Genomic DNA, 17,175 nt, shown 5'->3' with positions numbered 1-17,175 from the left:
TATGGTAATTGAATATTCATAAAAATAGAAATGAAAGTATCATTTTATTTTGTACCTTAGCTCCTTTTAGACCTGTTGGCCCCTGAAGACCCATCTCTCCAACAGGACCCTGAGTAAGGAACAAACAACAATTGCACTATCGCTCCAATATGATGGCCTGGATTTTAAAACAGGATTGGGACTGAGATCAGTGAAAAATAAACCTGTTTGTATGATTGTTATAAACATGTAAAGATTATAACCAGCTAAGCTGAAGACTAAGGTAGAAATTTAACAGCATATTCACCGTTTGACCTCTGTATCCTATAAGACCCTTAATACCAGCCACTCCTTTCTCGCCCTATGAGTCAAAGAATATTATGGTATGCTGTCACACTTGTTAATATGACAGAGAAGAACAATCATATTCAGAGTATGGATTTTTACACAGGTGCTTGAGACATGTGAGGAGCCAAAAGGGATGTATTGTTTTGCAGGAGAAGACAAATACACACAGATATTATGTTTTGTTTTCAGACAAAATAGATCAAGGTGTTCAGTTTCTCAAGTCTATCCGCTACGTAAAAGAACCAAAAATCTAATGCATGATAATGTTAAGGTGTAAAGCTCTAAACTGATGTTGAAAAACTTCTCTTACCGTGTCTCCCTGAGTGGCATGAAGTCCAGGCAAACCATTGTTGCCTGGAGTTCCCTGAAATCACAAAAGTGTATCATAATGTATTGCTATACCCAAGTATGGTTGGAAGTTTTATAATTTGACTATTTTCTAAATAAAATTCTCAGATTAAGTTTCTAAAGCTTCAGTAACTACGCAGTCAATACTGTGTCAAGCGGTCACCTTGTATTAAGCGGACAGTTGGTAACTCCTGAATTTGTTTCTCCTCTATCACGTTAATTTTTTTACCTCTACTAAGCAGTCACCGCTATTAAGCGGTCGCGGTCACCCTTTATTAAGTCCCAACTGCCTGTTTCTATTGTCCCCCACCTGTACTGAGTGGTCACCTAAAGCTGAATCACTCAAATAAAACTAAGAGTAATCGTTCAAATAATTTTAATCCATGTTTCTCTCCCAAGATCAAAGTAACATTTTCAAGCAAGATTCTGCACATTATATGGCCAATTATGGCATTAAGTGGCGTTGTTTATTGTCTTTTAGAATACCTCTAATCTGTGGAACCTGTATTAAGAGTCAACCTGTACTGAGCAATATCACAGGCTACAAGGGCATTGGTTGGATGTAACTGCATTGTTTGTCTTATTTTATTTAAGGGGTCCCAGTGTGACATCATTGAAACGGTCTTTTAAGAACAGATTACTCTATTTTGGCGTATCCCTACCTTTTTTTACCCTAAACTTCATAACTTTCATACCAAATGCTAAGTAATGATATGTATTTTACCCTGTTTCCTTCTGGACCACGTTCTCCTTGCTTTCCATTTTCTCCACTCGCCCCCTAGAATTAATAATTAACGTGATAGCATAAAAAAAAGATTAATCGGACAGAGAAAATCTATCTCAACACAACTCTTTGTAAGTTGTGGCACAAATGCACAATATCTATCAGCTACCTATGTAGGTCTTGATATCAATTACTTTCTTTGAATTTCATGTTCAAAATTTTTGTGAACCTCCCTCATACAAGTATGAATTGTTGAAAAATATCTTAGTTCCTTTGCTTCTAATGGTTTCCCATAAATAATTATATTTAGCCTCATCTTCGTATCAGTAATGACCAAATGATAAACAATCAAAGCTATTGCTGACCTTTTGTCCCATCGATCCTGATTGGCCGGGTCGGCCATTCAAACCTGCATGTCCCTGGAGTGAGAACAACAAAGACTCTGAACTTGAAATCTATTGTACTGTTTTTTGGGTTCGTTCATCAGGGTCAGCAATTTTAGAATGTGTGCGAGATTTTTCTAGATTTTACAAGTGACCCCTTAAAAAATAAAATACAACTGGGGACTGTACTGCAACTCATGTGACACTTGTTAATTCTTAAGGTCTTAACCTCTTCTGATATAATCTTTAATCTATATCTGAAAGACAAATGGTAAAATGGAATATTTTTGTCAAAATAAGTGAGATAATTACCATTTCCCCTTTGACTCCGGGCTCTCCCACAGCACCTGTCGCTCCCACCGCACCCTACAAGTGACACCCATACAAAGATTTATTTCCAAGCACAGATTCAAGTTTGTGTAAAAAGTTTACTTCATCTCTTACCCGTGGACCAAGGCTTCCGTCCTGTCCTATTGTTCCAATGGGTCCAGGCAATCCCTGCAAGGACATTTTATCAAAATCATTCTAATTTTTAGGGAAAAAGCCTTAACTTCAAATATCTTTGATTAGCAGTATTCATTGCATCTTTAATTTGAAATTTCCCAGTTTTTATTTATTATTTGGCTTCGCCTAATCATCTCAGGCAGGGAGACCACTACAGCTATAGCCAATTACAGTGGATCCCGCGTTAACAATGACAAGGCCAATTCCCAATAAACAGGCCAGGCCATATCACAGTAATCTCGTTAGTGGGTTCTTTAACGTCCCCTGCCTAACCAAATTGACTAATTAATAGAAGCAGGAGACGGGACCTACGGTTTATTCGTTCTTATCCGAGAAGACTAAAATGTCTATCCATTTTTTGACATTATAGAAAGATAGCACATTTTCCTGCACTGCAGGGCTCTGGTTCGAACTAGTTGTTGACCGCTGTGATTGGAAGGCATTAGTTTCGAAATTTTTTTAAGTATTATATCGGACTAGAAGGTATATTATATTATTCTCAGTCTGTCCAAAACCTCGTGTTTTTTCGATCTTTAAATTTTAGTCGCCTTCATCATTTCGGCCTCGTTCCACTCTGGTTGTCGCCAAGGGTCGCTGACCCGAAATGAAAGAAGGCCTTTGGCCAACGAGCTCTTAGAGGATCTTGGTAGTTCACCTCCGGTGAGGGAGTCTATGAGGACAGGCCAACTTTCCTTTGTGTAAGTATAAAATATCAGGGCCACGATAATTTAATTAAATCAGTTTCGGACAATGAGTTAGTTCCCTTCTTCGATAGTGTATTGTCTTTATTGCCTAACATTCAATAATTCAACTTGACTATTGTTCTTATGTTGATGTAGAAAAGACGACGAGGATGACATGAAACTCATCATAGAGTTTCAAAAGGAGAAGCAGGACGGGGAAAATGTTGAGTACAGGTACTCATTATAAAGTTATTTAACGACAGTCATAGACAGTCCAGCCCTCCCAATTGAGCTAACCGGGAGGCGGTTTAAATTAAGTTTATTATGTTTTAGTTTGACTGATAATGTTTGTTTTCTGACCATATTTCCCGGTCTGCCAATATTTCCTTGAATGCCTTGTGGTCCAACACTGCCCTGAAAATTGCAAATAATGATACAAATTTTCTAGTGGACCATAGGCATGTTATTTTTAGGACATCTCATGATATTGGCTATCTTAATTAATGCATCAGTAGAATTTTTCGAATTTTCATTTAAATATATCAAGAAAGAGAATACAAAAAGCAAAGGTAGTGATCAATTTTACTGTTTTCCTTGTTGATTTGGGGGTGATACAATGCCAGTTAAGACAAAGAAATGGTACGAGCCCACGATGAACCACATGGACTAATAGAAAACAAAGTGTCACCACACACAGTTTATGCAAGAAACAGAACAGTTAGTTCTTAACTAATTTATAGCAATAAAAATTGGTTTAACTTACCATGTCTCCTGTTTCTCCTTCCATCCCAGAAATACCGGCATCTCCCTACCAGGAAATTAAATGAAGCCTTCTTCACACTACACTGGCTACATTTAAAGGTGGTGTTTTTCATTCTTAAGACAAGGAGCTGTTTTTTCTCCGATTATTTATTAATGTTTTCTATAACACCACAAGGCTAGCAGATGTGCTCGAATTCACTCTAGAGCATGCATGCACTCACCAAGGGCCAAGTTATTCCAATTAGTTTTGTCAACATTTAACCCATCGGAGCTTTGTTTCTGTTTGTTTATTTGTTTTTTTTAGGTGCCGTAGTATTCTAGCTTGAATTACTCATTTAGGAGTTGTTCTATGTGATAATGTTTATTATTGAATAAAGAGGCTAAATTTCTAAAGAAACCGTGGTGCTGCGTCGGTGGGGGAGTATAATAAGATAAATTTGGTTTTATTAACTCAGTTGATAATTTAAATTGGCTATTATAATGAGTTTCTAGGCTGGACGTTTTGAGTGTCAGTATGAAAGGCTAAGGACTCTCACGAAGGGCTAAAGCTTGAAACATCCAGCTTTGAAATATTTATTATTGTTGCTTTTTCTTCCAACAAAGTTGTTACTGACTTTAAACGAAAACCATTTTGTATTTGCATTTTTCAGTAAAGCTATTACCTCTCTTCCTGGGAAACCATTTTCTCCTCGATCACCTTTCAAACCCTGGTAAAAGAGAAGTAATCTTTTATAAGGCAAGGTAGTTCTGAGGTAAATACCAAAGTTCTGATTGGTTTTTACTTGGTTGGAATTTTGCCTTCCATGTGCTATGCTCTTAACTACTTATTAACCTCACTTTCTCGAGCCATACTGGGGAATATTGGCCCTCAGTTGTTTTTTAATGTACCTTGCTGCATTCGATCTGTACTACCACAACCTCCGGATGACCTTCCCCAGTATGGCTCTTGTATTCGGTTAGTAAGAGATTAATACTGGTGTAGATAAGCATGACATAAAAACCCTAATACAGAAAGAGAAGATCATCTTATACCATTCTGCCCTGCTCGCCCTTTTCTCCTTGGACACTCTCAGAGCCTGTTTCACCCTTTATTAAGAGTAGGCAGTAAAAGAAAACAGATTTGATGTAATTTTTGTGTCAATGAAAATGATGATAATAATAACAACAACATAAATATATTGATGATAATAATTATAAAATGATAAGAATTATGTTTATGATAGTAATAACAATAATGGTAATACTTGGTTGTGTACGTTTGTCCAGTTGGGTTTTTTATGAGATGGTAGCACCCACTCATGAATCATAATAGCAATAATTCACTACATGATATTTAAAATCAAATACAGTTCCTTACCATGTCACCGGGAAGCCCCTGTTCTCCTGTTTCACCACCAGGTCCCGCTCGACCCTGAAAATGAGGCATATTGATACTGTTATTTTATTTTTCTAGCAACTGCTTTTGGCTTTTTTTCTCAAACAGCCTAAGATACAAGTGTCTGCAAAAAAGAAGCAAGGATAACATTATTTAAAGGCCTTCTCAAATAAGGTTCTGATTTGGTGTATAGATGCATCTCTGCCAACACCTCGCATTGTTAGAAAATAGAATCCCTTTGCTATCTGTTATTTCTATGTATAAGAGGATAAATATTATGAGTGATAATCTATCGGTGAACTTAACAGGGCTCACCAATTGCCCTGTGGCTCCCACGTTGCCTGGCTCCCCAGCTGCACCCCTGTTTCCCTAGAAAGAGATGCTACGAATAAGTATTCTGATTATTTTTAATAAAGGAGGATCAGCTGCTCTACATATTTCCTCAACATCTTTTCAGTTTTCCTTACTGTACCCTCAGTTCTGCTTATTACCTTAGGGCCACTTTTACCGGTCAAACCAGGTGTTCCAAGTTTTCCTTGAGGACCCTAAAATCAAATGTAAATGAATACCTTAGCCATAACTGACGTTGATGTGGCATTGACTCTGATCGATCGATTGCTCAACAAATGCAAATAATGTTGTTAGACTGCAAACTCTTGATATGTTTATTCATGGCTATGGTTTTCAGCACTTCAAATAACCTTGGCTACGCATCACTCTCTTTCTTGCCAGGACGGCCAGAGAGACTAAAAAGATAAAAGAAATTTCTTGAATCCGGTGGGTCATCTTACCCGTTGTCCTTTCTTTCCTGTTGATCCCATCAGTCCTGCCACACCAGCCAAACCCTAAAATTGCATAATTTGTATAAACCATGCTCATATTAAGATACAAATCTACAAGCTAAGATGTTTTTTTATCGGGCTTCAACTTGCAATCTGAGGTTCAACTTACACCCTTCCCTTGTCTACCAGGCCGGCCATTGTCTCCAAGTTCTCCCTACGAGCAAATGGAAAAGATAAAGAAATAATCATGTTTATTTTAAATTGTAACTGCATGGAGTCTTAAACCTTAGGTTAAAATGCCACAAAATCAGGTTTGTGACTGTGTCGTACTGATTTCCATCGAAATCATCATCATAGCCATTATCCGGGAATTTTCCTTGTAACCGTGAAATGTGTGACCATTAGAACCCTTAACAGGACTTAACTTCTACCCGCGTTATTAGTATCGTTTATCATATAAACTGCGGTGTTTTACATGGATTTCCAGCCTTCAGAAAAGCCGCAATAATGCGATAGTTTTTTACGTGTGTTTGATATCGCTATGCAGCGTCGATTGTCAAATTCTTCTCAGATTATGGTTGTCAAAACACTGAAAAATTCATATTGCTTACAGGCAGTGACGTTCAAAATTTCCCAGGCGGAAAACAAAACCAAAATACAAAAAGAAAAACCGAAAGTTACGTACTAAGTGCCTTTCGTAATAGCATTTCTCGCGGCTGAGAACGAAAATCGACAACTGGAAGATTTGCCACAGCCAATTTTGGCCGTTTACCTAAAAATATTTATTCTGTCAGAAAGGAAAAAGTCGACCCCTGTCGAATTTTTGTAAATTGGAAGTTACGGCAATTGTTTGTTTTTGTAATGATTTAACACATTTTTTCATCTTGAGCCTTATCGAGAAACGAACTTTACAATTTTTTCTTCGGGGGTGGATCTCACTTTTTTATTCATTAATGGAGTGGACTCTTTTCGTCTTTAAGGGTTATTTTGTTCACGTAATAAACAAAACAATTCAGGTTGCTTGTAGATATGGAATTTCTCTTCTCCTGTTTAACTGGTTATCTTACTCGCTCGTTGCGCTCACCCGTGAGCTATCGGGTTGAACACTCGAAGATGAACTATATACGCACGCCATGTATTATTCAAGTCCTTCAACTTACAGGGATTCCAGGCGTCCCTCCTCCTCCCAGCTGACCACGCCACCCGCGGAGACCCTGGATTCAAGCAGGAAAATTTTTATTTGGTAAAAGATTCTTGCGTATAACTTCGTGGCTCTCAGAGAGAACTCCTGTTTCGCTTTATCACCGGTTTCGCTTTACCGATAGAACGCTTGTACAACAATGATTCCTAGTATATACATCTACATTTCCAGGTTTTGCCTTTAGATATCTTTGAGAAAGTGTGTAGCTGTACTGTAAGGTATGATAACTATGAACCGTTTATATCTTAAATGTTCTTTCCCATGCAATCTTTTCCTTTCCTTTTCTTTTGTTCTGTTTTGTTTTCCTTGTTATTATTATTTTTTTCTTTTTCTTTAATCAAAAGATCAGTCTTCATCGTCAGGAGCACGAGTTCAAATCAAAATGAATGAAAATCATCAATAAAAGTAACCAGAAGTAATGCTCAACACTTTGACGTAGTTCCTCGTCATTCAACAAGATGATTTCTTACAGCAAGACCGGGTGATCCTGGAGGCCCTGCTCTTCCTCCTCCACCCTATCAAGGGAGGGAAAGAATAATAAACAGGATGTGAATTTTGACCAATAAGGCCGTTTGTCTTTCTTAAAAGGGGAATTTTGTAGTTTCCCAAATTGAATGCTTAGCTTCCTTACGTATGTTCGCTTGTTGACAATAGGTGACCCGCACCATCACACCACAATAGCAACCATTTATTATAAGATACTCACACCTATCAATGACTATTTTTTAATATAAATAGGAATTGACCACAAAAGGAACAGCACCTTCAAGTTATTGATAGTAATGATAGTTATCTATCCCGGCAATGTTTAATTATAATAACTATTAAACATGTTGGTTACTTTGGTTCCCTTACTGCCGCGCTCTCCTCTGTTTCCTCGGTGACCCATGGAGCCCTAGAATTTAAAAAAATTAACTTTTAACAGTATTTCCTAATGTTACAAAGTAAAAAGAGCAAAATTGTTATGTCCCGACAAATGTATGATAATTCGGTAATTTCACCATTTTAGAGTTTGTCAAATTTACCAGGAACAACACTGATAGTGATGAAATCCTATTAAGCCATAGTATAGTTATTGTGCCACGACTGATGTGTGTGGACGTTAATCAGAATGCTTTTCTGCGATATCTAGTTAACCATAATAACGGAAAAACAACTTAAAAATGGTGAAGCATTTACACTGAAAGACAAGATAGCGATATGATACCATAGCACCAGTTGATCCTTCTCTTCCATTCAGGCCTAGGCCACCAGATATTCCCTGTCAACACAACAAAAATAGATTGCAGCACAAGTAGAATTTCGATAGATCGTTTGAATAGTAACGATGTGCATGATGCTTTTTCTCAAAATAACATAAATTTAACTTCAATTGGCAGTAATGTCGCAATCCGATTGGCCAATTTGCCGTTGTCGATAAGAGTACAGACAATGCTGCTCGCATCAACGTGTCACACAATGCCTCTATCAGCTTTCAAACATGGATCACACGCACTGAAAGAATTAATTGACGTCGATATTCCGATAAAAAACAAATAGAAAGTGGTTTAGCGTGGTCTTTCTTCTTATCGACGATACTGTCATCACAGTGGTCAAAATTTGAACGAAATGTAGTCAAAATTTTGTGGGCTCACTCGGTTGCGCTTCATAAGTTCGCAACATTTTGACCACCGTGATGACGAATATCGTTGTCGATAAGAGTACAGATCACGCAAAACCACTCAATTTCCGCATGTTAGTATCACTAAGTTTTTGTAGTTTTTCAAACAAAAATCTCACTTCGCTTCCCCTGACGTTGTCGGAACGTCACTGAAACCGACAACAGTCCTTTTAAGGGCTGCTCTCATCCAGGGCCCAGTTGAATAAATGGCGAATAACGCTATCCAATATAACGGATAACGTTATCCGGCGAATAAGTGATAGCAAAACGTATTGCGCTATCCAACGGATAGAGTTTTATCCAGTGGATAACGTTATCCAACCTTTGAACAACCGGGGTCAGATGATTACGCAGCACGGGCCACAGTTAAAGCCCTAGGTAAGTAGAAATGGCCAGTTGCTTGATTTAAAAAAATACCTAAGGAAGTCCTTACGATGACATTGATATGATCTCAAAGGAAAGCTTCTGATGTCCTCTTCTTTTAGTTCTGCCTTTGACTTTTAATCGTGAGAAGATCACTTTGGGCTAATCTTGAAAGGGGGGACTTTATTTATCCTTGCTGGTCATTAACTGTAGTAACGACAGATCATATGTAAGACTCACTCACTTGATCTCCTTCACGACCAGACTGACCCTGTGGTCCTGGATGACCTTGTTTTCCCTACAGTGAGAGAAAAACGAAGGAAGTACAAACGTCTTCAATCAGCATGACTGTGAATCTCAAGCTTTTCATAGAGCCTTTGTCATTCTCTACCCCTTACCTTAAGTCCACGTCCTCCTGGCAAACCAAGACTCCCAGGAGCTCCGTGCCGACCCTAAAAAGACAAAGTGGTAGTAATTGCTATAGAACCGGACAAGGTAAATTTCTGAAGTTGTCAAATGTAAGTTTAACATGCACATTGATCGGCATAGTTTGACCTGGATTAAGTAATTACTGATGTTTTGTAGTCGTATTTATTTGCGTTCCTTTCAATTTTGTCAAGTTTATCCCGATTGCTTTCCCTGATAGGACCACATTCGAACCTGTAGGGATGGATAATGACGCAGTGACAACTTTTTATAGGTTCCATAGAATGGGGGTAATAAACAAAAGGATGAAAACGCCATTCTATTCCATAATGGATCACTTAGTGTACAAAAACTCGCTCAAAGTACTACTAACTTTGATTTCGGGAGATGAACATGGATTAAATTTTACTTGAGAGATTATTATTATTTAAGTGGTTCCGTTCTAAGAGACCGTTCAGTACAGGTGGAGGACAATACAAACAGGCCGCTAGGAGTCAGTTAGGGGTTACCACGACCGCTGAATAGAGATGAAAATGATTGTGATTAAGAAGCAAAATTTCGGGACTTTGAAAACTTAACACAGGGTGACCACTTAATACGGTGCTGTTTAATATTGGTTCGACTGTAGTTTATTCCTTTTCTTGACTAGTTTTATGTAAGTTAAATGGCGAAAACCCAATAAAGAGGGTTATTTAATTGATTCTGATATCTTCACTGTAATTATTTGTTACATTATTATATTGTTTAAAACATGTTCTACAGATTTCTCTTTGACAACAATTTTGCTGCGGTTCATTTAAAGAATGGTGGTCTAATCATGCCAAACTTTACGATGAGAATTTTCAGACGGGACCAGCTAAAGAGGAAAACAGACCGTCAAAGACTGCATGTGGCTACTGGTATAGTATTGAATAGAAACAGAGGTTGTATAATGGCGCCACAAGGTAATGCTGCAGAATTAGATTTATCTCACATGCAAAACAGAAAACTTGCTGCAACCCACATATCAAAGAGTGCCCTGTTCCACAAAAAATTATTCAAGAATATATTGTCTAATTGACATTTAACCAATAATTAAATGGTAACGAATAATAATATTAACAATAGTAATAATGATAGGAATAGTTATATAAAAACTATTTAAAGAGGCTAGATCGAAAGTCTTATGCTCTCCTATCCCGCTCTGAGCCTCAACAATGATTAGAGTTAGGGTTCTTCTTTTAATTTCGCCCGTTAATTATGTTATTTTCTTATGTAATTGAAATTGAATTTTTTGAGACTTTTACTTCATACAAAAAGGCATTCCATTCCGTCATTCCGCGTCTTAAGATATTCTGCTATTCCGCCTTTCCACCGTTCCTCCGTTTTATTATTCTTTTAATTAGCTCAAGGTATCGTATTTTGCAGCTTGCTCGCTTGGCAAATTTAGCGGCTATTTTCGGCATAACAGGGTGATTTAGTATAACCAACTGAGTTGATAAAAAGCTTCGTTAAATTAGTCTTTCCTAGGTGCCATGGATATTTACTCGAGGGCTATGTTGTAAATAAAAGTAAAGATGATCAAAAGGCCCTACCGTTGTTCCTTTATCCCCAGGTCCTCCGCGCGCTCCAGGTTCTCCGTAGTTACCCTTCAAAGTGCATAACATCAAGTTAGTCTGATGTCTCTTACTCACCGTGCACTTACTTCAAAGCTACCTATGCGTACTTGTGATGTTATTTCATTTTAAACATCGTATAACGTGGCTTCTTTTGTTTGGCTTGTGCTTATTTTGTTAAGGTAAAGCTGCAACAGAGCGTATTATGTATTTTATGAAACGTTATCCTTATCATACTGTCCGTCTCCAACCCCCTCAACCTAGAATATTAAAGCGCAAATACATTGTCAAATTGAATGAATTCCCTCAAACGACAAGTTATATTCATTGATAAAAAGGTATTAAAGTTTAAAAAGACACACGAATAAGATACTAAACATTTGACACGACACAAACAGCCAATCAGCTACAAAGAATGTTGCTCCATTGGAGACAATAAACAAATCATACCAGTGGACCGTCTCCTCCAGTTGGCCCTGCATCTCCAGGAATTCCCTATTTCAAAATCAGCATACAAGAGTGGTTAAAAATAATCTTAGTTGCTGAGAAAAAATGATCACTTAAAGCAACTTTTAAGATACGATCCAAGCTTTGTTTGAGAAGTATCAAGGTATCGAATTACCCTTTCTCCAGAAGGACCTTGACTGCCTTCGAGTCCATTGATACCAACTTCACCCTACAGAAGTTGATGACACAAAAAAAGAGTTAGATAACGGGTTCCTGTTGGCCTTTTGGGAAACATTCTTTTAAGTGCATAATTTAAGAAGTTTTTATAATTGTTATATCTTTTAGTAGTTAGATAAATATATGTTATTTGCTGGCTGGGAGGTCCGTATGGTGAAAAACTGTGACCGAGGTCTTGAAAATACTGCCCGAGGCCGTAGGCCGAGGGCAGCATTTTCAAGACCTCGGTCACAGTTTTTCACCATACGGACCGACCCTTAGCCGGTAAATAGCATATTTATTGTTTTTAAACTTGACGAAATTCTTTCCGAAAGAACCCGAATGATTTATGGACGTAAATACGGCAAGATCTTCCATCAACTGAACAATTTTTGAGTGGGTAAATGGTAGTTAAAATAGAGGTGATGCAAATTTAAGAGAGATGCCTCAGCGAAACATTTTCATTTCCGTAACGATAAAGGTGATTTAAAAGGCTTCCAAACAAACTTTGAAACATTACTTTTACAAGTATCTGTCACAATCTGACACCTGTCAATTAGAGAGCGCGCAAGAAAAAAAAAGCGTAGGAACATTTGAAAACAAACAGAACTAGTTTGGCAAGGACTGTCACAACAATGTTTTCTTCAAAATCAGTTAATGATCTAACGGAAAGTATTATTCACTCTCATCGACCATTCATTCATGTACGAAGATTTACCTCTGTTCATTAAGTAAACGGCGAGGAAAGTAGTTGTGAGTAAATTCAATTTTTTTATTTTGAAGTTGTGAGAGTTTGCTCGTTTGTTTGCTGTAATGGCGTGTTTAACTCTGATCTTTCCTTCACAAAAACTAAATTCGAACGGCACACTCCAACGAGACACAAGGGAATGTAATGCGGCCTTTTCTCAAAAAATTCCTTCAACTTCTGTTGTGCAATTTAAGGTACAAATGTCCAAATTGAACGGAATTGGAAAGACTCACCAGGCGCGTATATTTGTTGTAGAACTTAAATTAAAACTTCGCTCGCTCTTTCACTATGAACAAATTGCTCGAGAAAATTCAGATATTAAATGAATGAAAGTTCCATCGTTCAGTTTAACTGTAACCAAATACCTCACCTTTCAACTTTCTGGGTACTTTTTGTGAACGATTAAAATTAATTGCAGAAGGTTTTAAGGCCACTTGTCAACCAACGTAATGACACTATTGTTTATACAAATTCATTCTGAAACCAATATTTTTCTGTCAACCAAAGTGATTTGATAGAGAGAAAAGAGAGGATTCATAAGTTATTTATCGGCTTGAGGTAGTGACCGACGTGTTTGCTTAAAAATACTGCCCAGCCGGAAAACGAGGTATATGTATGAAAAATGACAACGAAAGTTGGGATGTACTCGGCGACTCACGAAAGCGTTACCGTGGCCCGTGGGCAGAGATAGGAAAATACTGACCGGGTAAAGAACCAATCAGATTGCAAGATTCGTTACCGTGCCCTCTAAAAAAAACAATAACTACACTTATTTTTTTTTGAGAGGGCACGGTAACGAATCTTGCAATCTGATTGGTTCTTTACGGTCATTATTTTCCTATCTCTGCCCACGAGCCACGGTAACGCTTTCGTGAGTGGGTCGGCTGGGCAGTATTTTAAGCAAACACGTCGGTCACCACCTAAATCCGATAAATAACTTATGAATCTTCTCTTTTCTCTCACTCAGATCGCTTTGGTTCACAGAAAAATATTGGTTTCAGAATGAATTTGTATAAACAATAGTGTCATTACCTTGGTTGACAAGCGGCCTAAAACCCGTCTGCAATTAATTTTAGTCGTTCACAACTGAAAACTGAACGATGGAACTTTCATTCAATTAATACCTGAATTTTCTCAAGCAATTTGTTCGCAGTGAAAGAGCGAGCGAAGTTTTAATTTAAGTTCAACAACAAACATACGCTCTCGGTGAGTTTTTCCAGGTCCGTTCAATTTGAACATTTGTACCGTAAATTGCACAACAGAAACTGAAGGAATTTTTTGAGAAAAGGCCGCATTAAATCCCCTTGTGTCTCGTTGGAGTGTGCCATTCAAATTTAGTTTTTGTGAAGGAAAGACCAGATTTCCTCGCCGTTTACTTAATGAACAGAGGTAAATCTTCGTACATGAATAAATCGTCGATGAGAGGGAATGATACTTTCCGTCAGATCATTGACTGTTTTTGAAGAAAACATTGTAGTGACAGTCCTTGCCAAACTAGTTCCGTTGTTTTTCAAATGTTCTTACGCTTTTTTTTACTTGCGCGCTCTCTAATTGACAGGTGTCAGATTGTGACAGATACTTGTAAAAATAATGTTTCAAAGTTTGTTTGGAAGCCTTTTAAATTATCTTTACGGAAATGAAAATGTTTCGCTGAGGCATCTCTCTTGAATTTGCATCACCTCTATTGCCAGTACCCAGTACCCAGTTTACTTGACTCAGTCTTGAAAATGCTGCCCTACGGCCTCGGGCAGTATTTTCAAGACCTCGGTCACAGTGTTTCACCATACGGACCGACCCTTAGCCGGCAAATAACATATATTTATCTTCTCTCGAGTCTCTATAATTTAACACTTCATCTAAATTATTGATAATGATAGCTTATTGCCACGAGTATCACTAGGACACAGCAAAGCCATCACTTGCCTGTCTTCCTTTGAAGCCTGGACCACCTTGGATGCCGTCATCCCCACTGTTTCCAGGGGGCCCCTGAGTTCCTGTGGAGCCCCTGGAGCCTCTCTCCCCCTGATATCCCAGGGGTCCCTTTTCACCCGCTTGTCCCGTTGACCCTACCTCCCCAGGGGGGCCTGGGAGACCAGGAGGCCCCGCTACTCCTTTAGATCCCTGGCAGAATGATAGGGGAGACATTTGAAACGATTTAACATGAGAAAAGTCGCCAACCGTAACATAAATATTTGAAGCTTAAGTTATTATTATTATTATTATTTTTGATAAAGAGACATCTCTCTTTGCTTACTTCAAGCCCGATGTCTCCTTCAGCTCCTGCTTTACCTTGACTTCCCTAAAACAAAAAATCCCACGGTAAAAGCAAAAATCCGATGTTTATTGCTGTTAACAGACCTGAATCCGTGCATGCTCCACATTTAATTACGTTTCCCATGCTTGTTAATAAAAGCATTCTGTTTTTCTAAAGTCTGGTAACATTATGCATAGGTTTTTGGAGGATGTCTCAAGCGTTAACCTAAACCAGTTATTAAGTTCTAAGGAAATGTTCAGTGCAAACAGTTATCGCACATTGAAGCAACTGGTCGAAGATATCGGAAGTTTGAGACCGTTTCTTGTGAGACGTGACTTACAAGGTCACCAGGATATCCCACAGTTCCTTGCCTTCCATGGGGCCCAGGATCTCCCTGAAAGAGACAATGGACTACCCTTACGAAATGTAAAAAAAAAAAATATATATATATATATTTATAAAACCACAAACGTTTTTATTATCATATGCGACTCCAAGGGAAAATAGTGGGTCTTGACCTTCTTCAAATCTCCGGTGTTAGCTTGTCTCAGATGTTGGGGAGCAGAAACTGCAAAAGTAACAACTTTATTTTATTGTAATAGATGAGATAATTCAGTCTCCTTACCTGTTCACCGTCAAGTCCTTGAGTCCCATCCGGTCCTACGGACCCCTGATTAGAAGGCAGACGTCACTGTTAAAAGGAACATCAGAACACAAATAAACTGAAGGGGTTTTTTTTTTTCTCTTGTATTCTCCAATTTAAGCGACAAATTAACCCTTAAAATAAATCCACGTTGATATAAATTTGATCTGTCTGGCTTTTAGTGAATTACTGGGTGCGTGTGCTGCAACAAGCAAACTCTGAACTCTTACCTCTTCGTCACTGTGAATCACCTAATTTTCCTTGCCAGGAGTTTGACTTATCTTAAGAGCGATAGTCCGTAAATGTCGGGCAAGGGTCTGAAAATATCCATTTCGTGATTAGAACCCCTATTCAAGTTTACATGCAAAATTTGAGCCAAATCGGTTAACCTGCGTGTCCGCAGATTTCCGATCTGGCTCCAGTTTCACGGATTATCGCTTTTAAGGCTCTCTCCAAGGCAGATGCCTTATCACAATAAGAAGGCAGCGTTCTACAGTTCACTTGACTTCATTCTTACCTCGTCTCCGTCGTCACCACGAAAACCCTTAGGACCTGGTTTACCACGCCTTCCGCGGTGACCATCACGACCCAGGACTCCATCATAACCGGAGTCGCCAATACCACCCTGTAAGGTTTAGCAGATAGTTTACATAGTTAAGATTGATGATTCTCCACAAAATGTTTGCTTTACAAGACAGTTGCAGATGAGATGCACAATACAACCACATTATTTCTTTCAGCTTTGTGCGTTAATGTTTTTCTTTCGACGGTGAAAACGGTTGCTATCTACTGAACATTAAATAAAAAAACTGTCCAACTCACTTGATATCCTTTCATACCAGGAGGCCCTTGTTTGCCAGGTTTTCCTCTCTCACCCTGTAGAAAATTGAGGTTGAACTGTTTAAAATGTTTATTATTCTATCATTGACCTTTGAATTGTCACCTGCTGAAAATGAAAGTACATAGAGCATTGTTGGACTCACTGGAGTTCCATCTAATCCGGGCAGACCTGGTCCACCAGGATCACCACGTTCTCCCTGAAAGAAAAGAAAATGTTTTCTAGCCCTGAAGACGTTGGATATTGTATAAGATATGCGAGAAAAAGTATGAATTATAACAAGTTAGGGCTAGTCGTCAAGTTTCTCTGAAAAATTCTGGAGCCACAATAGAAGAATGTAAGTTATCGTGGTAGAATTAATATTGTTGTCAATTAAGCAAGGAAACTACAGGATCTTTTATTGATAGTCTTACTGCTAAGAAAAGCTTTCGATTGGTGGGTTCCTCTCTCATAGGTAAATATTACTAACGAAGTTTAACTTGAAGTTTCATGTTCAAAATTAAGAAGACTGGTACCTACATTGACGCCCATTTCACCAATTCCTCCCGGCTCTCCTGAAATACCCATCATGCCCTGGTGAGAATAAGAAGCAAATCTCTCAAAGATATCAGAATTTTTATTTCAGTTAGATTTGACAATGAGACTAAAACAAGCCAATCAACACTCACCCTTGAGCCAGGAAGTCCTTTGGCTCCAGGAGCTCCTCTAATTACCTAACAGAGTCAGTAAAGAGAAATGCGTGTGGTTAAAACAACAAGGAATCTTCCTCTTTATTTCGTGAGAGTGAGGTTTTTATTTTATAGAACATTCAGTAGTTGATGACGATATACTAATCTACAGCTTGACATTCAAACAGTAAGATAGTCTTGTAGCCTTATAGTCTTCCAACCATCCTA

At 38.3% G+C, this 17,175-nt stretch overlaps 1 protein-coding gene across 5 annotated transcripts in view; it reads right to left on the bottom strand.

Moving 5' to 3' along the window:
* Nucleotides 1-17,175, bottom strand: part of LOC113678369 (uncharacterized) — a 33,533-nt gene that overhangs the window by 11,964 nt on the left and 4,394 nt on the right. For 4 of the 5 annotated variants that reach the window (XR_003446875.2, XM_027195251.2, XM_089182915.1 and 1 more), the window contains exons 7-40: nt 16,948-16,992; nt 16,799-16,852; nt 16,425-16,478; nt 16,264-16,317; nt 15,959-16,066; nt 15,424-15,468; nt 15,139-15,192; nt 14,799-14,843; nt 14,468-14,665; nt 11,756-11,809; nt 11,584-11,628; nt 11,113-11,166; nt 9,511-9,564; nt 9,357-9,410; nt 8,297-8,350; nt 7,931-7,984; nt 7,560-7,604; nt 7,049-7,102; nt 6,058-6,102; nt 5,898-5,951; nt 5,598-5,651; nt 5,422-5,475; nt 5,089-5,142; nt 4,764-4,817; nt 4,394-4,438; nt 3,733-3,777; nt 3,330-3,383; nt 2,227-2,280; nt 2,095-2,148; nt 1,765-1,818; nt 1,400-1,453; nt 638-691; nt 287-340; nt 56-109 (exon numbers count right to left, since the gene is read on the bottom strand). Coding sequence is in view for 4 of the 5 variants with exons in the window: in XM_027195251.2 (XP_027051052.2) it covers nt 56-109; nt 287-340; nt 638-691; nt 1,400-1,453; nt 1,765-1,818; nt 2,095-2,148; nt 2,227-2,280; nt 3,330-3,383; nt 3,733-3,777; nt 4,394-4,438; nt 4,764-4,817; nt 5,089-5,142; nt 5,422-5,475; nt 5,598-5,651; nt 5,898-5,951; nt 6,058-6,102; nt 7,049-7,102; nt 7,560-7,604; nt 7,931-7,984; nt 8,297-8,350; nt 9,357-9,410; nt 9,511-9,564; nt 11,113-11,166; nt 11,584-11,628; nt 11,756-11,809; nt 14,468-14,665; nt 14,799-14,843; nt 15,139-15,192; nt 15,424-15,468; nt 15,959-16,066; nt 16,264-16,317; nt 16,425-16,478; nt 16,799-16,852; nt 16,948-16,992 (1,962 nt within the window). In the remaining variant the exon portion in view is untranslated. Of the gene's footprint in view, nt 1-55; nt 110-286; nt 341-637; nt 692-1,399; nt 1,454-1,764; nt 1,819-2,094; nt 2,149-2,226; nt 2,281-3,329; nt 3,384-3,732; nt 3,778-4,393; nt 4,439-4,763; nt 4,818-5,088; nt 5,143-5,421; nt 5,476-5,597; nt 5,652-5,897; nt 5,952-6,057; nt 6,103-7,048; nt 7,103-7,559; nt 7,605-7,930; nt 7,985-8,296; nt 8,351-9,356; nt 9,411-9,510; nt 9,565-11,112; nt 11,167-11,583; nt 11,629-11,755; nt 11,810-14,467; nt 14,666-14,798; nt 14,844-15,138; nt 15,193-15,423; nt 15,469-15,958; nt 16,067-16,263; nt 16,318-16,424; nt 16,479-16,794; nt 16,853-16,947; nt 16,993-17,175 lie in introns of those variants that run through there. The other variant, XM_089182917.1, reaches the window with a different exon arrangement.

This window comes from Pocillopora damicornis, chromosome 9 (genome assembly GCF_964200805.1).
Source record: "Pocillopora damicornis chromosome 9, jaPocDami1.2, whole genome shotgun sequence".
Taxonomy (NCBI): Eukaryota; Metazoa; Cnidaria; class Anthozoa; order Scleractinia; family Pocilloporidae; genus Pocillopora; species Pocillopora damicornis.
The sequence above is the reverse complement of the archived record's forward strand: the minus strand, read 5'-3'. Positions and strand labels throughout refer to the sequence as shown.